Source organism: Phyllopteryx taeniolatus, chromosome 14 (assembly GCF_024500385.1).
Source record: "Phyllopteryx taeniolatus isolate TA_2022b chromosome 14, UOR_Ptae_1.2, whole genome shotgun sequence".
Classification (NCBI taxonomy): domain Eukaryota; kingdom Metazoa; phylum Chordata; class Actinopteri; order Syngnathiformes; family Syngnathidae; genus Phyllopteryx; species Phyllopteryx taeniolatus.
Genome location: NC_084515.1, coordinates 876738 through 904021, shown reverse-complemented (window position 1 = coordinate 904021; position 27284 = coordinate 876738). Strand labels below are relative to the sequence as shown.

The 27284-nt window shown below is 39.6% G+C and overlaps 1 protein-coding gene across 2 annotated transcripts in view; it reads right to left on the bottom strand.

Annotated features, from left to right (window-relative positions):
• The window catches only part of LOC133488559 (integrin beta-1-like), a 54569-nt gene extending 30074 nt beyond the window's left edge, over positions 1 to 24495 (bottom strand). The window contains exons 1-5 of one of the 2 annotated variants that reach the window (XM_061796550.1): positions 24129 to 24495; positions 5506 to 5572; positions 4472 to 4557; positions 338 to 560; positions 94 to 264 (exon numbers count right to left, since the gene is read on the bottom strand). In XM_061796550.1, the coding sequence (XP_061652534.1) occupies positions 94 to 264; positions 338 to 560; positions 4472 to 4557; positions 5506 to 5572 (547 nt within the window). In that variant the 5' untranslated portion in view covers positions 24129 to 24495. Of the gene's footprint in view, positions 1 to 93; positions 265 to 337; positions 561 to 4471; positions 4558 to 5505; positions 5573 to 11359; positions 11379 to 24128 lie in introns of those variants that run through there. The other variant, XM_061796551.1, reaches the window with a different exon arrangement.
• Between the last annotated feature and the right edge of the window lie 2789 nt (positions 24496 to 27284).

The window sequence follows — 27284 nt, the reverse complement described above, 5'->3', positions numbered from 1 at the left end:
TGTTAAATGACCCCAGAACTAATTGTAGGCAATAATTCCTTTGATCCAAATACACAATGGTTCCCAAAACTTCCTAAAATGCGCCATCCTCACCAATCCTAAAGTCTGAGGTGATGGTTTGCATTTCCCTCATGAGATCTGTGCCAAGATTCTTGACGTTGTCCAAATCGTCCTTCATGGAGAAAGATAGGTCCATCAAGTAGTACAGGTCAATGGGGTAGTCCTCAGCTCGCTTGAACTTCAGATCGAAAGTCTGTGTCTCACCTGTGGGAACAATTACAACAAAGTCATCGCAGAGGAAATTTCTTTTCAAAAAAAGATTTCTAAAGATGCCTACCGGATCTGAGGGTGAGGGTGAGCTTCTGAGGCTGGATCTGCGTAATCTGCTCTGGTTTGGGCTTGTCCATCTCATCCTTCTTGCGGTTGGTGACAGGTTTGTTCTTGTTGATCACAATGCTGCCGCGAGGGTTCTCAATTTTGGCCACGTTACACTTCCTGGTCCTCAGAGACTCAAGGTCGTCGCAGCGAGCAGACTTGGACTCACCCACCGAGAGGAAGCCCTGACCAACCCACAGAAAATGGCATCATCTTGAACATTTATTTGTCCAGGATCAGGATAAACGTGGACACTTATTTCACTTTTGGAAAGATTTTTCAACTGTTAGTCCTTTAAAAAGGACAAAAAACGTATTTGGTCATCTTAATTTTGACGTAAGTCAAAATGGAGTCCACACACCTCTTCCTTATAAGGCAGTAGAACCATGTGACTTTTGCCAGCCAATCAGAAGAACGGTAGTACTAGTAGTACGAGTAACTGTCCATCCATCCATTTTCTACACCACTTAACCTCACTAGGGTTGCGGGCTACTAGTAACTGTTACTGCTAATGTTGGAAGCTCTGTTTGTTGTCGATTGAATGAAGATGCGTTGCAGAAGAACTTGTGGTTGTGTCAGCGCAAATGTGACTGCAAAAAGTGAAAGTGACTGGCAAATGACAATGATGAAAAGAATGCCGACGGACCTCTTATTTGAGCGTTGGCAATGACGTCTCCAGGAAGACTTTTCAGATTCTTACGGAGCGAGTTTTTATTAACGTCACCTATGTTACATTACGTTTTGACAAAGATGAAAATGTTACTAATGGTTGTTGCAGCACAAATCTGACTGCAAAAAGTGTTTTCAGAGTCGAAAATCACACGTTTATAAGATTCGGACAACAGAAAACTAAATGGACACCGATTCACCATTATTATTCTTGTTTTCTGTGAGGTTTGACGTAAATCTGACAATGTGGGTTCTCTCAGTAGGGCCCAGGAAATAAGATGGCTCGAGAGGACTGCGCCATTGTTTGTTGTTTAAAGCTAGCTAGCTCTGCGGCAACCGTCGTAGTTACGAACTCAAAATCACTGAATGATCGCAATTTCCGCCAGCGCTGACGATAAAATGCTAAATTACTTTGGATATTGAGTATTTTCTGGTGGTGTAGGCAAAGTATTTCGGTGAAAATATCAATGACTGTCTTAAGCCGCAGCCGACATCCCCATTAGCTTGTGCTGTAGCAGTTTTCGAATCTTCCTAGGGTCCATATATAATCAACAGTACAAATAATAGATTAACACAGCACACAGTACATCAATACAGTAGTTACATATGATTCATTGACACAGTAGTCACTCAAAATACATGCTAAGGAGTCAAACAAGTAAACAACACAAAAGACACCAATTAATAATTTTATATGAACTCAAATACTGTTAACACAAAAAAAAAAAACTTTAATCCTGAAGCAACATCTCCCAGATAAAAAGAATATCAAGTGGACATAATGAAACCAAATAGCAGGCATGTCAAACTCGCCGCCTGGGGGCCACATCATTTTATGTGGCCGGCGAAAACAAATAATTCGCATCAACTTCCATGATTCTTACTAAAATCTCTACCAAATTTTCAGATCTTAATATATAATAAATAATGAGATATTGCAAGCATTTTTGTTGTTGTTACCAAACCCCATTTTACAGTAACTTGAACAATAGTTGAACAAACTGTTAACCTTGACCTTTGGTTTAAAAACTATCCTGTTATAATACTATGAACAGGCGATGAAACATTCATATGGTTTCACTGTCATAACGGCCCACTGAGGGAAACCATACTAACAATGTGGCCCGCAACAAAAATGAGTTTTACACCCTTGGTTTAGTCCCTTGGTTTCCCTTATCCTTATTGTGATAGTTTTTGGTTAACTATAACATCTTTAAAAAGACAAAAAAACTGTTTTCGTGATAGGCCTATGGGTTGGTTTCACCAAAAACACCAGTTTCTGACCCAAAGGCGGAGAAACCAAGCTTTTTGTGAAAAGAAACATGGACAACGGTCACTTTGACGCCAATACTTTTTGCCAGTCATGATACAAACAAAACAACAAAAACAAGACTGAGAAAGTGCTTCTAATCGCAAAATAATTTCTTTACGATATACAACTAATAAACTTTTTAATTAAGCTTTTTTTTGTGATTCACTCCATTAACTGCATTATCTTTTCTCACAACCGAGACACACTTTCTACTAACAACTACGACAGTTACACTTTTTATACCATACGTATACATACTCTGTTCGAGTGTGAGATGGCTAAACTTGTCCGACTTCCAACGTGTTGGCATTTCTCTCCCTCAAAAACGGCGGGACAAGCCGAAATTCACACCCCAATGTTTTTATCTTCTACACAAAAGCTGTGCTGATCTTAAATCCAAAGCGATTCAATGCTGCCATCTACAAGGATCTGTTCATCATTACAGTGGTCATCATTACAAACTTAATACTTACAAACTGGGCGAAACCCTCCTCCACACCTTACCGTTAAAAACTGTACACAGGTGTGTGCCATTCCAAATGATGTTCAATCAACTGAATTTACCACAGGTGAACTCCAAGTTGTAGATGCATCTCAAGGATGATCAGTGGAAATCAGATGCACCTCAGCTTAAGTTTGAGTGGCATAGCAAAGGGTGTGAATAAGTATGCACCTATTATGTTTGAATGTTTACATTTTTTATACATTAACATTGTCTGAAAATATGTTTTTAGTTGGTCATTATAGGATATTTTATGGAGATTTTTTAAAAAGAAAACTATACTCCAATCGGCTTTAGAATAAGTCTGTAAAATAGCAAAATGTGGAAAAAGTGAAGGGATGCGAATACTTTCTGGTGGCTGAGTATTTTGTGCCCGAAAAAGGATTAAAGACAAAATTCAGCCATTTGTAGGAGTTGAGAATGGAGCAGGCATGAATGTTAAAGGACAAGAATCCATATTTGGTCATTAAACTTGATACAAAATAGACACCATGTGTCACCATAAGGAAGTAGAACCATGTGATTTCTGCCAGCCAACCAGCGAAGAAAAGTACATGATGATGAATCATTTCCTACAAAGAATTAATGACAAAATTCAGGTATATGCAGCGGTTGAGAATCTATGAATATGAACAATTTGGTGCCAGTTCAAAGTAGGATTGTTGGGCTTTGGGGGAGGTCTATGTTCTAATTTTGTGCTTGTACTTTTTCCCCATTTTACATGGCTGACGTGGACTGATCAAGGCGCTGGAATTTGTCTTGCTCTGAGAGACAAGATGGAACTTGTACAAGGACATAGCACATGTTAACTACCATGTTACGAAAACTGACAGAACCCTCTAAAGTTGTCGTTTATAGATATATATTATTATTATTATTATTATTATATATTTTGCCTGTGAAGCAAAAAAAAAAAAGAAGCTTGAACTTGTTTTTTAATGTCATTGTTGTTTGCTTTTTCTATAAGTGAAGGGAAAAATATTAAAAATAGAAATGGAATTTTTGTGAAAAAGAATTGAGAACTTTAATTTTAAGGCTGTATCGCCCAGCTCTAGGTGAACAATGAGTGTATTTGCATATACAGTGGTTCCTTGCGATACGAGTGACCTAACTTAGGAGTTTTTCGAGATACTAGCCGTTGTTCAGCAAATATTTTCGCTTTGACTTGCAAGTTCTGGTAGCTTAATGCTAACTTCTAATGGGAAATGTCACAGACAGGCTAACGAATAGCTTCTTTGTGGTGGGGAACCTATTTGAACACAAACAGTGAAGAAACCCGTGGACAGATAACAACACTCACAAACACACATACTTCATCCTCTGCGAAGAACCACTAATATTACTGCTTACTGAGACGCTAACACTGCCTCCATGTATGAGACATGTCTGTATTATACTGTGCCCAAGTGGCCAAGGCGCGCACACCAGAAGGAGCAGCACAATGTCATTCATTTAAGTGGGGAAAGATGAGATGAGATTAGATATTTGGCGTTAAGAGCATGGGCGTTAAGAGCGTGGTCACGGAATGAATTAAACGTGTCTCGAGCAGAGTTTCTACTTTTGATGATGTCACATTAGCGCCCTGACCCGATTCTATCAATCAAACAACTGACCTCATCTGTGCACCATCCGCATGACTCGGCCACTTGGATGCACTGACCGCACGACTGAGCGTTGGCCTTGATGCATACGCTTCCCTCTGAAAGAAAAAAATATATATTCATGTAAGCAGCAGCTGTGATTAAGGATGAAGAAACCATTAACACGCATAAATACTCCACTGTCGCGTAAACCTTTACAACATACACTCTAATGACACAGCGGTAAAACAGGGCGCATTTGGCCAAACAGCCAATGCTAGTTTATTATTCTGTATGTTGTATGCTATGGCGAGGCGTTGCGGTGCCATTTTGTTTCTGGAGTACCCTTTGACTAAAGGCCTCTTTATGCTCACGCGGCCGACAAAGCCCGCATTGCATCACTTGACCGACGCATTGGCCCGTGCGGCCCCTGTGGGTCACTTGACGCGCACGCGGCAAATATTGTTGCTGCGCGTAGAATGCCGCGGAGATCATCTCTCGTGATTGGTCCGTTTTAGTCACATGCTGTGATGACGAACTCAGCGTGCCCCTTGGTTCTACATACTATCTACGCCGCCGCCTTCTTGATCGATTTTGCAGCATAATTAAACGTATCATCTGATCATCTTGGTCCATTTGTTCTTGCACACTGTTCCACGGTCGCCATTGTTGTTGCTTCATTCCTTGTTACGGAAAGAAAACTAAAAACAGCTACCGGAAATGGCCAAAAAATGCAGAGGAAACTCCACCTGATAGTCCATCCATCCATCCATCCATTTTCTGAGCCGCTTATCCTCACAAGGGTCGCGGGAGTGCTGGAGCCTATCCCAGCTATCATCGGGCAGGAGGCGATGGCACACATAAACAAACAGCTATTTGCACACACATTCACACCTACGGGCAATTTAGAGTCTTCAATTAACCTACCATGCATAGTGTCCTAGCCAATACCAGCCGTAGCGACACCCCCGACTTGGAGGTGAACTGCGGTACATTTTCCAAACTGCACGTATAAAGGCAAACTGCAGTCGCCACCCGCGCGAGTATAAAGAAGCCTTGAGTCTTACCTTGTTGCGCTTGGCTGAAGCTCAACAGCGCTAACGACAATGCTAGCACAATTAGCCGTAGATCCATCTGGAGACAAAATCATAAACATCAATCAATTAAGTTCATTTTAAATGTTTCACATGCATATACGGATACAAGTATTGGGAGACATTCCACCAACATGAAGAGATAAAACAAGAAAATGTGCCATTTGGACAAAGGTATTGGGACACCTCCAGGATATCAGCTTTGAGTATTAGGACTACACCTTTTACATTACATTTACCAAGACCATATATAGGAATAGGTAGAGTAACATTCAGTACAGTGGTGCCCTAAGATATCATTTAAATTTGTTTCGTGATTACGCTCTTAACTCAAAACACTCGTATCTCAAATCATCTTTCCACACTGAAATGAATGCAAATGCCATGAATCCAATCCATAATAATATTAATATTTACTGTATAAAACATAACATTTTAAATAGAATGTAAAGAATTTAACAGTTTGTACATATTTAATTCATTGCGATTCCTTCTGGTGTGTGCGACTTGGCCAGGTTATAATACAGTCATGAAGACAAAAAAAAAATATTTCACAACTAATAGACGTGACTCAGTAAATTGCTGTAATATTAGTCGTTTTTCACAGAGGATAGTATTGTTAAATTGTCTGTCTACATGTGTTGCTCCATTGTTGAGTTCAAATTTCCGTTGCTTAAACAACAACTTTATTCATAAAGCACTTTAAATACAACCACAGCTGGAAAAAGTGATGTAGCCGGATAAGAATCAAAATTAAGAAATAAAAGCAATTTTTAAAAAAACAAATAAAAATAAAAAAACAGGTGCTGAGTCTTCAGCGGAGTTTCACGCCAAAGAATAAACATAAGACTGGTTTAAATTAAATAAATAAATTTTAAAGAACAAAAACGTTTGGCACTCCTGCCAAGTTGCATGAGTTGTGTCATTGAACCAGTGCTAAGTTTTTATTTTGGGCTGCACAGTTTTTAAAAAAGAAGCCTCTGAGTCTAGTACGGTATGGTTCGGCAGGAGGGGTGGAACCAAGAGCTGTGCTCCTCTGTGTTTACATAGTTTAAGTCACACGGAACAGAAAGCTGCAGAGAACCGACCAGTGGCGAAAGGGTTCAAAATTGTAATGCGTTATAACACCGCCATATAGATGCTATTCGTTAGCCTGTCTATGGTGTTTTGCATTGTTCGTTAGGATTAAGCTAAACATACTTTAAGCCAAATATACGTGGTTGTTTTAAATACACAATATGTAATTCTCTCTGTTTAATGTTTAGTCTGACAGTAAACTTCAATGGGAGTAGCAAAAAACAGCTTGAAGCCTCTTTTCTGAAAATTATTCACGAGCTGCCAAACTGCCACTTGTTGTGAAGTGACGTGAGTTCACTAGCCATACTCTTTTCTCGCATCTAAAAAAAACAAAAAGAAAAAAAAAAAACAATTGGACGGCTCATATTTCGAAAAAACTCGTACGTTGGATCACTCTTATATCAAGGCACCACTGCATGAGAGCAGTTAAAGGATCTAGTAACACATTTTCACTGTCCTCTATTAGGAGTGGGAAGGCAACATCAAAATATGGAGGAAGCACCATCGGAGTTTGTTGGCATCAGCTGCTAGCTCATTGGCACCACCATGATGATGATCCATAATAAAAGTAATCATGTGTTCAGAACTAAATCATAATTTGTATCTTCATTCCTGTATTAGTCAAAGCAGGGAAACAATGACCACAGCAAGGAGAAAAGAAAAAAATAAGTCAGCGTGTCCAACGTCCATATATGGTCAGACTGAATCCCAGCCATCCCAGTGAGACACACAAACAAAATGTTCTTCCCTTTGGAGCGCGAGGCTAACAGCTGTGAGCTAAAACAGGAAACAGAAGGCTGGATGTTCCTTGACGGCCTCCTCGATGTTAAATTCACACCTCATATGTACACACACAAAAAAATGTGGGTGACACATACTGTATGCTAATATACTGTTAAAAACCACATCCTGTCACCAGTATTTCACACTGATAACACATCTACAATATTTTATTAGCAAAAATGAGATACTACTTCCTCATTTGCCATCAACATTAGGACCGATTTATTTACTAACCAACGATTTACTGCCCCGACATATGTATTTGTCGTGCATTTTTCAACAAATAGGCGTGGAGGAGGGTGTCGCCCATCCCACCTGTGAAGTGAAATTCATTCATTCGTTCTTTTTCCGTACCGCTTATCCTCACTAGGGTCGTGGGCGTGCTGGAGCCTCTCCCAGCTATCTTCAGGCGAGAGGCAGGGTACATCCTGAACTGGTCACCAGCCAATCGCAGGGCACATACTGTATAAACAGCCATTCACACTCACATTCACACCTACGGGCAATTTACAGTATTCAATTAACCTACCACGCATGTTTTTGGGATGTGGGAGGAAATCGGAGTATCTAGAGAAAACCCACGCAGGCACTGGGAGAACATACAAACTCCACACGGGTGAGGCGGGCCAGCTGTTTTTAACACATTTTTGGGTGCGGAATCCAAAACTGATACTTTTCTCTATCACATCAAGTTTTTGAAAAAAAAAAAAAAAAAACGAAACGAATAAAACGAAATAGAGCTTATAATGGTATGCCCATGGTTACAAGGTTAAGAGAAAAGCCAGCACAAATCCTCTTAATTCCTACTATGCTAGCTTTCTGTTTGCAGATATTGATAGTACTGACCTATTGGAAGCTGCACACACCTCTAACCGCACTCTCAATTGTGACTGCACAAATAAGTTGCCACGTAGCTGTAGATGTCTTACTATAGATAAGCAGTGGAATTTTGCTTATCTGGAGGGTAAGCTGTGGAGAAAAAGCGATGTGCTAGAAAAAAACTGACTGCAATTTTGGAATCAGCATGGCAATTTAAAAAAAAAAAACTTTTATGCTGATTATAGTTTTAATCAGCATAAAAGGTTTTTTTTTCAAATTGTTCCCCGGTGCTTATTTATTATTAAAGATTCATTTTGAACTGAAAAAATGTTAAATGTAGTGAAATAAAAATCAAGATTTTTCCCTTACATGAGGAATAATTGTGATTAATAATCGTGATTACAATATTGATCAAAATAATCGTGATTGTTATTTTGGCCATAATCGTGCAGCCCTACTAAGCAGTATAAAAATCTCCTTGCCACACATGTGTAGCTAGCCATAACATCACGTGTGTTTCTGTGGCTAAACCGTTAGGCACACTTAGCCAGTCCTCGTCACTGGGAACTAAGACGATTAGCTTTAACGATGTGGGCCCATTTAAAACCACATAGTCACCAATCAGGAGTAGGGATGAACGATTTTGGAAAATACACTTAATTTAGATTTTTTTTGTTTTGTTTGTTTGATTTAAACCAATATTGCAATTGGGATTCTGGAGAAAGTTCGTTATCTTCAGCATTTTTCATTAAACACAAGAAATAAATTATTCTACAGTATGACCAACACAACATTGGATACAGCCAACAAATAACTCTTTCCTGTAGGCCAGGCCTAAAATGTTATGATGAATTGATATGATGAACAAATCTGTATTTTATTACTTACTTACTACTTTGAATTGGGAAAAGAAAACCCTTCCATCACAGTAGAATACTGACTTATTGATTTAACTTCATGCTTTGTAAAAATGTAATACTCTATAATGATGCGCTTGTCAGTAGCACTGCTGTCAGTGTAAGTCAAGTACAGAGATGAAGTGGAGAGTGACGTAAGTGACACTTTCATCACTAAGATGTGCATATAAAAGCGATTGAAATGGTAAACTATGTTATATGTTGATTAATGATCTTGTCAATTACACTACAAGTATTGAGATGATTCACTTGTTATTTTATAATCCTCAAGAAGGATCTTCAGGACTATGTAGAATTTTCTCCAATTCAAACTTTTTAGTGATGATGTATGCATGATGTATGCCTTGGGCCCTCAAATGTCGAGCTAGTTACGCCCTGATTCGAGACAGCGCCTTAGTGATGGGGACGGCAGTTCTTTTGAGTGTACTGAATCAAAGATTCATTCACCGAATCGTTCAGTTCTTTTTCACCAAATCATTCAAGTGCTTCCTCATTCAGTTAATGATCCATCCTGAGGTTCACGTTCACTCAACACGTTCACCGAAGAACTATGCGTTGTTGTTGTCACGTAACCTATGAAAGGCGGGGAGATTTAAAAAATAAAAATAAAAAATAAAATAAAAAAACATACGCTAAATTACCACCTACTTATCTCTTTCTCAGCAAGCTCTCGAACACCCAGGACCGGTTGTGACTCGAGAACATGCGTCCAGCGAGCTCAGCTACCGAACATCCTTCCGCGTCCCCTGATGTCCAGCTAGGCTATCGCCGGCCGGCGTGACTTCTCTGCATTCCACCACAGTGGACAGCGTCACTGACACAAGCCCCCGCCAACCGGGCTTCCTGCTCACTCACCTTACTGTTACTGTCATCTGATTAGTGGAAAGCGTCTTTGAGTGTCTTGAGAAGCTCTATATAAGTTTAATGTATTATTATTATTATGAATTTTTTTTTAATAATCACAGCGCAACAGTGGGAATGATATGTATGCGTACGTACATACAGTTATTATTAATTTACATTTCTTTTAAATATGTGTGCTTGTTTTCATGTGCTTGACTGACTCAACATTAGCCGTTAGCTTGAACAAACAGCTGCTCGTAAAAGCTACCCCTGCGAGGACGTCACGACTTCCGGTTAAAATCACTCATGAGTACGTTCACTTGCGTTCCTTGCGCAAACGAATCACTCATCGTACTCGGACATCGCTCCTTAGCAGATCACAAACAAAGAAGTTCAACAAACGAATTCTAACGGATCGCGAACGATAAGTTTAACGAATGTATCACTCTTCAGTCCTTCAGTTCCTCAGTACACCTGTTCACTGAACGAATCACTGAGTTCACTTAAGTCCCTCCGCGCCTTCACGGCGCTGCCTGATGCTGGCTGCTCATTGGTAATTTGCCAAAGATTCAGAAGTAAGTGACAGAATGCTTCAGCAGTTCCATTGTAAATATCAGACAAATATAATCCAAGTGAACTTAATTGTGTTTTTAAATTGTGATTTCATTAATTAAGGAAAACAACTATTCAGTTACCTGGCCCTGTGTGATAAAGTAATTATCCCCGTTAACTAATCACAATTTGTAATTAATTTTCACTCATCACACCCAAGCCTGATTACCTCCAGACCTGTTCAATCAAGAAATCACTTAAACAGAATCTGTCCCGACAAAATCAAGTTTGACAAAAGATCTTAAAAAACAGTCGAGAAATATAGTAATTGACATCTATCAGTCTGAAAAGGGTTACAAAAGCCATTTCTAAAGCTTTAGGGTTCCATCGAACCATAGGGAGAGCCATTATCCTCACATGGAGAAAACATGAAACAGTGGTGTACCTTCCCAGGAGTGGTCAGCCTACAAAGATTACCCCTAGAGAACAGCAATGACTCATCCAGGAGGCCACAAAGGAAGTCAGGACAACTTCTAAAGAACTGCAAGCCACCCTTGCCTCAGTTAAGATTAGTGTTCATGACACAACAATAAGGAAGAGACTGGGAAAAAAATGGCATCCATGGCAGAGTTCCAAGGCAAAAACCACTGCTGTCCAAAAAGAACATAAAGGCTTGTCTTTTGCAAAAAAATAAAAAAATTAAAATCTGAATGATTCCCACGACTTTTGGGAAAATCTATGGACAACCGAGATGAAAGTTGAGCTTTTTGGAAGGCGTGTGTCTCGTTACATCTGTCGTAAATGTAGCACAGCATTTCAGAAAAAGAACATCATACCAGCAGTCGAACATGGTGGTGGTAGTGTGATGGTCTTGGGCTGCTTTGCTCCTTCGGCACCTGGACAACTTTGCTGTGATTGATGGAACCATGAATTCTGCTCTGTAACAGACAATCCTAGTCTACTATTTTTTTTTGTAGGTTTGGTGCTTATTTTGTCATAGAGCACAATACTCTGTGGGTCATGAAAGATCAGTCAAAACGCAAGATCAGCAAAAAAAAAAAAAAAAAAACTTAACTCATTCAGGTTGATGCAATGATATAAAAAATATAGATTGGATTAAATCTTGAAAGTACACTTTAGGATTGTTTAATTTGTTTTTCAAAGTACAAACTTAGCTTTGTTACACCCACAAATACTTGTTACGCTCACTGGGACCAAAAAAAATAAATAAAAAAATTAAAAAAATAAATAATAATACATTTTAAAAAACACCATAGATGACAGTTCATTTAGGGAAAAAAGGCAAATCACTCATAAATTTGAAGAAATTGAGGACTAGTGCTACCGTAAAAAATATGAGTTAACAATACAAAAAAATGGCCTTTTGTAATTTTTTTCTTTTTTGTTTAGAAAACATTCAGTAGTAGTGGGATTGATGATTGAGAAAGAACAATAAAAGGTAAAGCATTTTTTGCAGTTAATAAATACAAATGCAAACTCTCTTAGCATTCATGTTAAACTTGTGCTAATTGCCAAACATGAAGGTGTTCTCACTTCATGGTTGGATAAGAACAGAACAAACGGACCAATACAAAAGTAAAAAATTGTTGAAATGTTCAGTTCTCTTTGCTTGTGGTCCATCCCTGAGAAAAGCTTAGAGGACAAGCTAATATTTAGCATCAAAGTAAACAAGACTTTGTATGGTTATACTGAAGGAGGAGTAGTTCAGTGGTGAAGTCGGCTGAGGAAACGCACTGGCCAATCGAAGACAAAGAACGAGCTGCAGCTATTTATGAGACTTGTTGATTTTCAACAATGTTTCCGCACTAGATGAACTACTGCACTACACTTCAGTGCTTAAATTTTATTCAGGAATTTGGTGAGGATTTTATCGTTACCTGAAACACAGAATAACTTTTTGTGTTTTTTTTCTTTTCTTTTTTTATGACACATAAATGACGAGTTCTAGTAATGTAGCCAACAATTGTTTTTGTTTTTAATCTGACAATTCTAGTCAAACAAATCATATGTGCTTTTTCTTGAATAGCGAATAAACAAATGTACACAAACCTTGAAACAGAACTGAAATGGTAGTTTGTCACGACAGCACTATAAAAAAATGCATTTCCAACAAGTGGAACAGTTCAGTTTGGATCATTTCATGTTGATGCATTACTATAAAAACAGTACAGTGTCATGTTAGGACATGTAAGAGGGGTTCTAGCAGACAGAGCGAATAATTGAGCTTTGATGTTTTTACGATACCTTGTCTTTGTTGGCCACTTCCTCTTTGGATTGTTGAGTAACTAGCTCCACTTTGATAACATCTGAGACTCACCTACCTGACTCACATTTGTACTTTTATCTCACTTTCATTAAAAACAGTTAAAGTGAACAGTAATGTGGTTGTGTTTAATAAACAAGCGCAAAATGTCAACTTAATGTTGTTAAGCTTTAAAGCACATCTGTTAAAGTTTAGACAATGTTCAACAATGCAACTTGGTAACAATTTATTTGTTTAAGGGTAGCACATTTTAATATTAAACACTTAACAAGAAACAACTGCAACAATGTGACTATTTTAGCACCCTGCTTCCTGTTATGCTTTGCTGATGTATAGCTTCCTCCTCTGCTTTAAAAAAATATATATATATACAGATGAACATTTTGATCACTCCTAGGGGGGCTGAGTGTGAGTTTTGGGGTCATGTGATGGTCTCATAACCATTTGCCAACCCATCCCCCTTCTTGCTTTGCCAGCTGGTCGGACGGACAGCGCACCCCCACCTGCTGCTCCAGCTAGACCACTTTCAGTCCATTAAGACTCCCCGCTTCTCTACTACTAAGACACCCCCCCCGAACCAAACGAACACTCACTGCTTGACTCCTCAATCAGAATCACACCCAGGACCAGCCACAATTCCTCATTCCAAACTACAAGCAGGAGCATCTTTAGTTGTGTCAGGACAGGTTGCAGACAACTCATGACTATCAGAATGTTTACACAGTGTGAAGAGAGAAAAAAAAATCTAATTATTTGATGGAAAAACATGTTTAAAGCTTCATGTAAAAACCTTGACATAATACCCGATCAAATTGGTCACAGTGGAGTTAGCACGTGGCTATAAACCACATTATTACCACATAAACAGACGAAAGGTGTGGGACAGACAACACGTCTGAGACAGACAACACGTAATGCGTTGATCAGACTACAAGACAAATTTGGCCTTTCACGATTGCACTATGTCAGACTACTGCAATAAAATCTTGTATTCCGATACCACCGCATACAGTTTTTTACAATCACTGGGCTTTATCTTGTCAACTCAGACGCGACCGGATACACTCGTGACCACGACCAAGACAACAATCAATCGGGTTGTGTGTATAAGAACTAAATGGGGGAAAGCGTGTGTTGGTGATCACCGGTGCTCGGGAGAGGACTTTAATTCAAGGCTTGCTTGAGGTATGTTCACGTACTTTTAATACGATACGGCTCACAAGCAGGCAACAAAACGTTATGTAGCCTAGCAAGTTAGTGCCAGCACTAACGGTTGTACAGGCGTTTTGTCGAATCATGCTCTAAAGTTCCGGTGTGTGTGCAGTAATGTAATTACAATAAAGTAATTTAATTACCGTAAGTTATCACCCATTATTTCTGTCATGTTGTAATGTTGGTTTGACCTGGCTGGTTAGAATATATGACCTGACTAGAGCAGTGATTTCCAACCTTTATGCAGCCAAGGCACATATTTTACAACTGAAAAATCTCACGGCACACCAACAAACAAAAATGTCACACATTAATTACTGTATGTACTTCCTGCCATCTAATAGAAGTACATTTATTTGTTCTGTCTGTCACTATGCCTCACTGGCATAAATAGATGAACAAAGATATATTTATTGTACAAAGATATATTTATTGTAAATAATTTTTTGAGCAAGTAAATGAGCAAGTCATTTAAATGGGTGTTGTTTCAGACTGTTTCTGGACTCGGAAAGCTAATGCGGAAATCAAACAAAAAAGGGTACCAAGTGTACAGTTAACCTCCAATCGAAAGTCAAACCTAACGTTCAACGTGTACGTTCAGGTTGTTGCTGTTCCGCTATTGGTGGTAATACACATTTCAAGCTGTTGCTAATCAAAGAAGAGGAAAACATGCTCATGCTACAAATAATGCTAACCGTAAAGTAGCAAAGATGCTTAAGCTAGGATTTGTGTCATGATCTGTGTGAAAAAACAAAGGAATAAAAACCTTAAACAAGATTTTAGCATGTTCGGAATCGAGAGTTGGAAAAATCTCAGTAATCCTGTTAGAAATTCATCTGGATGTGATACGACTGGTCGGGAGCAGGTGATCCCTTGTGAAGACTAACGACAACCCACAAGACTTGAAATGGGACCACTCAAAATCGAGTCGGACGAATTGAAATCAGGTGAAAATTTGGTGAAATTTACACATTGAACGAATGGTTAGCATGTCAGCCTCATTCCAAAATCATACAGTACATGTTAGCTTTATTGACGATTAAATTGCCCGTAGGTATGAGTGTGAAAGAATGCCTACATGATTGCATATGTTAAGTTGCCACAAAATTGGAAAAACGTGCGATATGGGTATTGAATATTGTGATAGACATTATTGTGATATTTAACTTTGCTCAAAGAAATATTTTTATTATGTAATGAAATAAATACCGGCGGCATGGTGAGCGTCTGGTTAGAGCGTCTGCCTCACAGTTCTGAGGTCCAGGGTTCAATCCCCAGCCCCGCCTGCGGGGAGTTTACATGTTCTCCCCGTGGCTGTGTGGGTTTTCTCCGGGCACTCCGGTTTCCTCCCACATCCCAAAAACATGCATGGTAGGTTAAGTGACAACTTTAAATTGCCCGTAGGTGTGAATGTGAGTGCAAATGGTTGTTTGTTTATATGTGCCCTGCGATTGGTTGGCAACCAGTTCAGGGTGTGCCCCGCCTCCTGGCCGATGATAGTTGGGATAGGCTCCAGCACGCCCACGATCCTAGTGAGGAGAAGCGGCTCAGAAAATGGATGGATGGATGAAATAAATACCTTTTTTCACGTGGCAAAATAAGCAGGCTATATGTATTCTCCCATATTTCAGACGTGTTATACATTTTGGACAAAAGTTGTTTGTTGTTTTCGGGCTCGCTGATTTCCTTCTAGCCCACGTCTGCCATTCTTCCTATGCCTGCTGCTTCTGAGATTCTTAGTACTGTAAGTAAGCCTATGGGTCCATTCTAGCCAATATGAGACCAGTATCTAGGGGCGGGGTGACGTCACATCTGATTGATCAAACTTGGATAAACATCAAACTCACCCAACAAAGCAAACAATGGCGGATGCGTATAAATTTATTCCACGTCTTTGCAATACAATATATTCCACGTGCCATTATCGCGATACTGATATTTTTTCCATAAATTCCACAGCCCGACTACGTGCCCTGCGATTGGCTGGCAAACAGTGTAGGATGTACCCAGCTCTTGCCTAAAGTCACCTGCGAGAGGCTCTAGCTCACCTGTGACACTAATGAGGACAAGTGCTAAAGAAAATGGATGTGTAGCACATTTATGGACTATTTAAAGTGGTTTCACAGTTCAGGTTTTAATAGGCAAGATGATAACTTGAAGTCAGTAAGCGCAGGACGCACTGTCAACATCATGTTCCAATTGGCCGATCTACCCAGGCTGCATGGCTATCTTGTAACTGAACAAAATGGTGACGGTTTGTGGGTGACATGGAGGAGATGCCAGACCTCCAGATGATGCTCAACTTGAACGAAAAGCATGCATAAGTGTGATACCATTTCAGTGATTACATCATTTTTTAAATCTGCTTACACCACCCTAAATCATGTTCAATCGCTAACTGAATACACAAAAACACAGGTGTAAAACTGGTGGCCCGGGGGCCAGATCCGGCCCGCCACATAATTTTATGTGGCCCGCAAAACCAAATCAAAATTGCTCATTGTGTTCTGGTGTAATACCATTGAGATATTTGCAAACATTTTTTGTTACCAATCCACCTTTGAAAAAAAAAATTCATAGTTGAAAAACGTTTTTAAAGGCTTCTGATTTCAAAACTGGTTATTCAATGTGTTCCGTATACTGTATGTAATTACAGTATATGAGGTAATCTTTCATTTATATGGGTTCACAGTCGTAGCGGCCCTCCGAGGGAAGTCATAACTACGATGTGGCCCGTGACAAAAATGTGTATGACACCCCTGCACTAAAACAAAAATCACTACTTTATTAAGACTGTTATTGATGAAAACAGTAAGACGTGTTGCCTGCCCCAACCATCCTCTTTAAACTGTGCGCTCACACTGACTCGCTGACCAGACAAAAAACATTTAATGTCAAATGACTGTGGTTACGTCATCTTCCCAAACTGTTTTGTTGTTGGTCCATTCTTCCTTGCAGAATTGTTTAAATTCATCAAAAAGGGAGGATTTTTTTTACCACAAACTGCCTTTTTAAAGTCATGCCACTGCATTTCAATCAGAGTCAAGTCTGGACTTTGAACATTCTCTCTCCAGGATGTGAGACGCATCTTCAAACAACAAAAGATTTAAAAAAGAGGCAGGCCCAGACCATGTTTCCCATCTTGCCTCAAAGTCTGCGCGGACCAGCTCGCTCCAGTCTTCACACAGATATTCAATAGATCTCTGGAACTGTGCGAAGTTCCATCCTGTTTCAAACGCTTCACCATCATTCCAGTCCCCAAGAAACCTGCAATCTCGGGTCTAAATGACTACAGGCCTGTCGCTTTGACATCTGTGGTCATGACATCTGTGGTGATGAAGTCCTTTGAACGTCTCGTGCTGGACCACCTCAAGAGTGTCATAGGTCCCCTGCTGGACCCCCTGCAGTTTGCCTACCAAGCGAACAGGTCTGCAGATGATGCAGTCAACATGGGACTGCACTTAATCCTCGAACACCTCGACAGTGCAGAGACCTACACGAGGATCCTGTTCGTGGACTTCAGCTCAGCGTTCAACACCATCATCCCTGAACTCCTTTCATCCAAGCTTCTCCAGCTCAGCGTCTCACCTGCCATCTGCCAGTGGATTTACAGCTTTCTGACAGGCAGGACACAGCAGGTCAGGCTGGGGGAGGCCACCTCATCCACACGCAGCATCAGCACTGGGGCGCCCCAAGGTTGTGTCCTCTCTCCGCTGCTCTTCTCTCTCTACACGAACGACTGCACCTCAGCGCACCCGACTGTCAAACTCCTGAAGTTTGCAGATGACACCACTGTCATCGGCCTCATCAAGGACGGTGACGAGTCTGCATATCGACAGGAAGCGGAGCGGCTGGAGTTGTGGTGCAGCCGACACGACCTGGAGCTGAACACGCTCAAGACTGTAGAGATGATCGTGGACTTCGGGAGGCATCCTTCGCCACAGCTGCCCCTCACGTTGTCCAGCTGCCATGTGTCAACCGTCGAGACCTTCAAGTTCCTGGGAATTACAGTCTCTCAGGACCTGAAGTGGGCGACCAACATCAACTCCGTCCTCAAAAAGGCCCAGCAGAGGATGTACTTCCTGCGGGTTCTGAGAAAGCACGGCCTGCCACCGGAGCTCCTGAGACAGTTCTACACAGCGGTCATCGAATCAGTCCTGTGTTCTTCCATCACAGTCTGGTTTGGTGCTGCTACAAAAAAGGACAAACTCAGACTGCAACGGACAATCAAAACTGCTGAAAGGATTGTCAGTACCCCCCTACCCACCATTGAGGACTTGCACGCTGCCAGAACTAAGGGCGTGCAAAATCCTCTCGGACCCTCCGCACCCCGGTCACCAGCTCTTCCAGCTCCTTCTCTCAGGTAGGCGCTACCGATCAATGCAAACTAGAACTAGTAGACATTCCAACAGCTTCTTCCCTCTTGCGATCAACTTCTTAAACACCTAACCTACAATTCCTTTACAACATGCTGGCAATTTTTTGACTTGAGTTCGTTGTCACATTTCCGTGGGGCCAATTATGTATTACTCGTGCACTCACTGTAGTTGTCTCGCCATGCTGCACTATTTTCATATACTGGCCACTCATGCCAGAGTAGCATCTTCTCCATTTGCACACTGATTGAGGAGTATCTGTAACATTTGCACAACCAACATTGTCCCAGATTATCGCACTACTCGTCACTTTAAACCGCATACACTCGTTGAAGTCTCAGCGCCCTTTGCACAATGGTCATTGCACCGGACTATTGCAATATTAGTCATTCGAACTGCTCTAAGTGCTAGAGGACTCTGCATCTTTTTGCACAATTGTAAAAAAAAATAAATTAATAAATAAATATACCGGCATTACCAGATAACTAACAACCCTTTACTGCTCAGTGACTGTTTTTTTTGGCAATGTCTTTCTGTCTCCAAAGTGTTCTGTAAATTGACTGTCTGTTGTCGTACTAGAGCGGCCCCAACTACCGGAGACAAATTCTTTGTGTGTTTTTGGACATACTTGGCAAATAAAGATGATTCTGATTCTGATTCAGAACTTTATGTTAAAGAGCAGAATTCATGGTTCCATTAATCACAGCAAGTTGTCCAGGTCCTGAATGAATAAGCAGCCCAAGACCATCACACTACCACCATATTTGACTGTTGGTATGTTCTTTTTCTGAAATTCTGTCCTATATTTACACTAGCTGTAACGAGACACACACCTTCCAAAAAGCTCAACTTTCATCTCGTCAGTCCATATAATATTGTCCCAAAAGTCTTGGGAATAATTCTGATGTTTCTTTGCAAACGTAACAAAAGCCTTTATGTTTTTATTTTTTGGGTCAGCAGTGGTTTTCGCTTTGGAACTCTGCCAAGGATGTAATTTTTTCCCAGTCTCTGTCTTATAGTTGTGCCATGAACACTGACCTTAACTGAGGCAAGGGAGGCCTGCCATTCTTTAGAAGTTGTCCTGAGTTCCTTTATGGCCTCCTGGATGAGTCAATGCTCTTCTCTTGGGGTAATCTTTTTTGACCGGTCAATCCTGAGAAGGTTCACCACTGTTCCATGCTTTCTCAATGGAGGATAATGGCTCTCCCTATCGTTCGCTGGAATACTAAAGCTTTAGAAATGGCTTTTATAATCCTTTCCAGACTGATAAATGTCAATTACTTTATTTCTCGACTGTTCTGGAATTTCTTTGGATTGTGTCATTTTTGTTGCAGCTTTTTTAGATCTTTTGCCCAACTGTCGTGATTTCTTGATTGAGGCACGGTGGACGACTGGTTAGAGCATCAGCCTCACAGTTCTGAGGTGCGGGGTTCAATCCCCGGCCCTGCCTGTGTGGAGTTTGCATGTTCTCCCCGTGCCTGCGTGGGTTTTCTCCGGGCACTCCGGTTTCCTCCCACATCCCAAAAACATGCATGCATTGGAGACTCTAAATTGCCCGGAGGTGTGAATGTGAGTGCGAATGGTTGTTTGTTTGTATGTTCCCTGCGATTGGCTGGCAACCGGTTCAGGGTGTACCCCGCCTCCTGCCCGATGATAGTTGGGATAGGCTCCAGCACGCCCACGACCCTAGTGAGGAGAAGCGGGTCAGAAAATGGATGGATGGATTTCTTGATTGAACAGGTCTGGAGGTAATCATGCTTGGGTGTGATCTGTGAAAATTTATCAAAAATTGTGATTAGCCACAATTAATTAATGATTTAACAAGTGGTGGTCAAACTTTTGTTTAAGTAATACTTTTTTTACACAGGGCCAGATAACTTTGAACGCTTGATTTCAGTTGTTGCTGCTGAGGATGGCCCAACCAGTTTAGGTTTAGGGGCCATTACTTTTTCACACAGGGCCAGATAACATTGAATAGGTTTATTTTTTCCATTAATAAATGAAATCACCATTTCAAAACAGCATTTTAAGTTCACTTGGGTTATATTTGTCTGATATTTACATTTGTTTGATGATCTTAAACATTAAAGTGGGGAAACTTTGGAAAAATATAAGAATTTGAGAAGGGGGGCAATACTTTTTCACAGTGGTGTATATAAAACACATCCAGACTAAATCTTAAGGTGACATAACGCCGCACGGCTCCTGCGAAATGAGGAAGAGGCAGTGTTGTATGACACTTCTCAGACAGTTCAAGCTTTCAAGAGAGTTAAGAAATTGTTCACAAGCTATTTTCAATACTTTAAATTACAACGTGGGACAGACCAATTCTATCGTGTTGTGAAAAATATCAAATTTACTATGTTTAAAGTTTGTCGTTATACACTTAACAATTTTGAATGTATTTTATCAAACAATTGATTAATTAATTACAAATAAAGTAAAACTAAATTAATTATTACTTAATTAAAATAAATAATTGCACATATTTCAATCAATCATCTTTTCTTTTCGGCTTGTCCCGTGAGGGGTTGCCACAACACGTCATCCTTTGATTTATGATTTATTGTAAATAATATAATTTTGAAAATATTAGTAAAAGTTGGTTCAATTTTCTTTGTATTTTATTAAATAATTTGTTAATTAATTCATAAACAGAGGTTTAAATTATAATTAGTTATTGAACTATTCCACATACTTTTAAAAATTTACTTTGGAACATTTATTTTTTCCTCTTAAAAATCAAACATGGCCCTTGATCACAACAGTTTGCCCACCACTGGTTAAAAATGTTAAAATGTGACATGACCAATAAAGGTGTCATGATGGCGACAAATTAATTCCCTTTACATATTTTGGAAACTTGACCAACTTCTGCTACACTGTGGAGGTTTCACTGTATTGTTACATGAGTTCTCAAGAAGAAAAAGTCATCATCCATGACTCAAAGATGACAACTAGGCGGAGGAGAGTGTGTGTGTGTGTGGGGGTGAGTGGGTCTTAGTTTTTGTAACACAGACTCCGGAGACTTTTCTACACCGTCTCTGGAAAAAATGTCTAAGGCATAGCTCAGGAAGTGACTCACTGTCCTCATGTCTCCAATTAGCAGGACAAATGAGGAACAGGACATTTGTTGTGTACGTCGAAATATTTTATTTTCGATTTGTTGCTAGACTACATGAACAATTCGACATGAAAAAAAAAAAAGCCTCAGGATACAATTCCTTCACGGGAAGTCAGCCAGGCAGGTCCGACAAGTCCCGACTTGTCAGAGAAGAAGAGGACATCTGCAGTACCATCTGGCCAGATTTTCTGGTTAACCAGCAGAGTGCAAGCCAAGACCTCCATGTGGACCACTGAATGTTGGACTTGATACACACAATAAATCAGAACCACACTGGAGTCTCCAGGGATACTTTCAAAGCATGCTGTGTTGCAAGCATGTCAGATAAATGGAAGTAAAAAATACTTTTTTTTTTTAAAGTTGTATTGACAAACTATAGAGACTGGCAAGACAAAATGGAGGTAGCCAGTTTAACTTTAAAAAAAAAATACTTCTTCAATCAGCCTAATCTTGAAATCTGTATTTAAACATATCACAAATGGAAACATTCATTCATTTTCCATACTGCTTATCCTCACTAGGGTCGTGGGCGTGCTGGAGCCTATCCCAGCTACTGTATCTTCGGGCGATAGGCGGATACACCCTGAACTGATCACCACCCAATCGCAGGGCACTTATAAACAAACAACCATTCGCACTCACATTCACACCTACGGGCTATTTACAGTCTTCAATTATGCTACCATGCATGTTTTCGGGATGTGGGAGGAAACCGGAGTACCCGGAGAAAACCCGCACAGGCACGGGGAGAACATGCAAACTCCACACAGGCGAGGCCGGAATTGAACCCCGGTCCTCAGAAATGTGTGGCAGATGTGCTAACCAGTCGTCTACCATACCGCCACAAAGGAAAACAAAATTATTCAAAATCCTTAAAACTAATCACAAATGTACACTTGAAATGTCAGATTAAGACATTCAATACAGTCCTGTAGATGGCAGTAATGTGCCTTTTGTTGTTTCAGACATTTGTGGTCTGGGAATGCTACAAATCTGCCACGAGGGGAGAGTCAAAACTTAAGATGTTTTTTTCCCCTAAAGTGTACATTTCTTATGTTTTCAGGGTAGTTCAGTTCACATTGGCATCAAAACTTCGTCATACAAGTCGAAATCCATCCATCCATCCATCCATTTTCTGAGCCGCTTCTCCTCACTAGGTTCGCGGGCGTGCTGGAGCCTATCCCAGCTGTCATCGGGCAGGAGGCGGTGTACACCCTAACTGGTTGCCAGCCAATCGCAGACAAGTTGAAATTTGACCCGAATTTTTGTTAATAATATGTCTCCAAAGTTGGCATTTCCGGTCTGTAGAATCAGAATGCTAATGCTAACAATAAGTAGGCTTTACACGATCAGGATTTTTGCGACCGATCACCGATCAGCAAGTTTAAAAAACGATAACCGATCCGATCACAAGATGGAGCAATGTGTCTATTTAAATGGCTTGCTCATTTACTGTATATACTTGTGTACTTAATTGCTCTTTTTCTTTTTTCTTTTTTACAATAAATAATGTATCTTTGTTCATCTATTTATGCCAGTGAGGCATAGTGACAGACAGAAAAAATGAATGGTCTTCTATTAGATGCCAGGAAGTACATATTAGGCTTTACACAATCAGGATTTTTGGGGCCGATCACAAAGTTTAAAAAAACGATAACCGATCCGATCACAAGATGGAGCAATGTGGCCATTTAAATGACCTCTTCCTTTACTGTATATACCTGTGTACTTAATTGCTCAAAAATATATTTACAATAAATAATGTATCTTTGTTCATCTATTTATGCCAGTGACGCATAGTGACAAATGAATGGTCTTCTATTAGATGGCAAGAAGTACATACAGTAATTAATGTATCCGTTTTACGTGTACTTTAACTTTATGTGACCAGCCTAAAAAGAAGTCTAGATGTTATTAAAGTTAAACTACGCACTTTCAGTAAAATGTCCGTGAAGAGCAATTTCTTCTTCTTATATTGGGCTGTGATTGGGACTCACCATCGCTCCCCGAGGTCCAAAGAGGTATTCCAAAACCGGGACAGACCAGCTCAACACCAACATTACAAATATTAATATTTATTGAGTTGAGAATGCATATATAATACCAGGAAATACTGTATACGTGTACCTTTTACACACACTTTAATGCAAGATTCGCATTAAACCACATGAGCCACTTTACGACGGTATAAAATAATAAAAAAAGCGATATAAAGAGCAAATTAGAATGAAATGATAAGTTAGTGAATGATAGTAAGGTTTAAGAGGTAGGAAACCTGTTTTTTAAAATTTTATTTAAAAAAATTAAAGTAATAAATCACATTCGGTGAACAAATAAGTGCTGTTTGCTTGCCTCAGTGGCCGACTTTTTGTTCAAACTTTCACACATTCTTTTGAGGAATAGATTAGGCAACACAAAAAACACATTACTTTACAAAAAAATGCATCCGTGCGGTAATAAAAGTACCTTTTCTTTCAATGTTAATCCACGGGCAAACGTAACCGCCCGAAGACACACATTCTTTCTTTTGTCGTCGAACAGTTGAAACACGGCCAACTTTTAAAGGCGAACAAAAGGTGTGAAACGCACTTATTAAAAGCGAAACTTACCTTATAGTTAGTTCCAGTAGAGTCACAAATTCAATAACGTATTATTCCAACAGAAAGCAATATTTTATCCCACAAAAGCACAATGAAAGAGTGAGTAGCTGTGCAACAGCTAGCTGGGGAGGAAAAAAAAAAAAAAAAAAAAACGTCACCAGGGTTCGCTTGGTTTTTTACTCAGGCAACTTTTCCACAGCTTTGGGGGACTTTTTGTCTTGTTTTCCCACTAATATTTAGTCCTCGTTAAGTTACGAAAGTCAAGCGGAGAGGAGGCTTCATCGGTTGGTCGGACACGGCAGGTCCTTTTCCTGGGAACAACTCGGCTGTTTTTTCATGAGATGCCCCACTCACCGCTCTGACTGAACTGAACAAACAAACCTTTTTCTTCTTCGGGGGCAGATACTATTGGCACACCCCACCCACCCGGCTACAACGACGGCACTTAGCGGCCGAAGCAACAAGCACACCTAAGGGAGCAAGGGCCTATTGACCCGCCCACTACTTCCACACGTCAGAGTGGCCGCCATATTGCTGCAGCTTGATTATATATAATATCTACTTTTAAACTTCTGCGATTGGCTGGCAACCAGTTCAGGGTGTACCCCGCCTCCTGCCCGATGACAGCTGGTATAGGCTCCAGCACGCCCGCGACCCTAGTGAGGAGAAGCAGCTCAGAAAATGGATGGATGGATGGATACTTTTAAACTTAGTCAGTCTCTCTTACTAGGTGTTGACAAATACAAAATAATTACAGATAAAGACAGTTTTCGTTTCTATGATCTTGGTTTTATTTCAATATTAAGTTTGTTTTCATATCAAATATTTCCCCCTCTGAAATAATTTGTTTGCAGCAAACAACTGTAATGCATGACTAAATCTTGGTCAACTAAGACCTCCATCAACCTCCAATCAAGTAATATCACATCGCTTTCTTTTTGTGTCCCACAATCTTAATTTCAAATTTCTCCAGACGGAACAGCTGAAGATGACGATGCATTCAATGTCCCTAAAGTGATAAAGTGGACAGGAACACCAGCATCTTCTAAAGGCAGACCGACAAACTTTTAAGATAAGTGTCTACTTTGACCATGAATATAACAATAAAGTAACAATACATTGTGTTTGTTTATATATTTAATTGCAAAATTTAAAAAAAAGTTATGCAACGCATAAAAGGTCCTTCAGTACAAGTTTATTTTTTTTATTAAGCTGGACACAATATGACAACCCAGGCCGGATGGCTGGCGACCAGTTCAACATGATTTGTAAACAATTTGTTCGTGGCGATGAAAATGTGACATTGTGATTTCCGACACTTGCAGAGATTTAAACAAGTGTTGATTCCTAATATCGCTGTTAAGAAATACTGTGAGAAATCATTATTATGAGCAATGTCTTCAATTTTAATGAATATATATAATTTTGAATAATAACAAATATAATTAAAGGTAATTTGAGCAAAATTTGTTCTTTCCGACGTGTGTATCAAACTTGGCATGAATCAGTATCAAGAAGTAGCTCTTGGTTTCAAAAAGGTTGGTGAGCCCTGGTCAAACGTGTCTGTTGCTGCCGTACTAAAGGATTGCGGGTCATAAATTTCCTTTCGTAAAGGCTGCTAAGGAGTAGAGCCACATTACATGGGGAAAAAAGTCACATGGTTAAAGAAATAGGGGAAGGTGGCCCAAAAGCAACAGATTTGGACCGCCTAATGGCACGTTGAAAGTAAATTGGGACAATTTCAAGTCACAAAAATCTGCCTTCATGGAATTATTAAACGCAATTTGTTAACAATTTGTGTCCTTGACGATGAATATAATGCACTATCAACAAATCAATCCCCAGTTATCGACACCCCAAAAAATATTTCCTGACAGACAAAACAAAAATGCCATTCAGAATAAATTTTATGAGATTAAAGTGAATAAAGTAAGAACCATGTATTTCAAACTTACAATATCTCCTAAATTAAAGGAAACTCACTTTAAAATCATGAATAATATTTCTCCATCTAAACAATTACTAAGATCACGATTCAATATTGAAGATAATGCCTGCTCATTTTGCAAAAATGATATTGAAACCACTGACCATATGTTCTTCCCATGTCCAATAATTCAAGCATTTTGGAAGGATATACCGTACGTCTTTGGATCAATCCAATGATCACTTCGTTTCTGGCCTCTCTTTCAAGGGATCATATAACATTTGGAGTCATTCTTCAAAATATGAATAAGGAACTCTGTGCAAATATCATATTGTGGATGGCAAAAAATTTTATCCACACAAAGAAATTTAAAAAATCTTCCCCGAAATTAAACAATTTCCTAAACGAATTTGAAATCTATACCAAAGCATTAAAAGTAATTAAAAGACCAAAAGAACATTCTATAATATCTTGAAGGCATTCCCCACCACGTTATTAAAATACTTCCTAACTTTGCCATTTTATTGCTGTTGATATACTCACTGTATGTAGTTATATATGTATGTATACATATAAATATATATTGTTCTCTGTTTTATGTAGTTATTTTTTAAGTTTTTTTGCTCGTTATATTTGTCTGTGTTGTAATATGACAATGCTCCCTTGGCAGTAATGTCACGATGTTGTGAAGACTTGTTGCCACGTTTGTATTTTCTTAATTGTTAAAAACAAAACAAAAAACAAAGGTTGATCAGGAGTAACCTATGCTAAAGGTGGCCTCGAGGAACCTTTCCAAAGTATTTTGTAAAATTCGAACAACCTATCCTCCAAGTACTTCGGGTTCATCTCGCTCGGATAGAATAGGAAAGCAAAGTTCTGAAGCAAAAATTAAAATTCTATAAGGGCCAGAGTGACAGGCAGCGATTTGTGTTTTCTAAACACAAAGTACTTTAAGTAAAACAAGGAAAAAAAACAAATTGTATCCAACTGAAGGACTTTTTAGGAAAATTGTATTGTTCTTGAAAATTGTCAGTCTGGCTTTAGCGTGAACCACACAGCAGTGAGACGGCCCTCCTCGTGATTCTAAATGATTTAGGATGTAACCTTGATAATCATAAATTAACAGTGTTGGTTCTGCTGGATCTTAGTTCTGGATCTTCATGTACTAGCTAAGATTGAGGAACCACTGAAGTTTTTTAGCTTCTCAACAGTGGCGTATAAAAATTGGCAGCAGGATC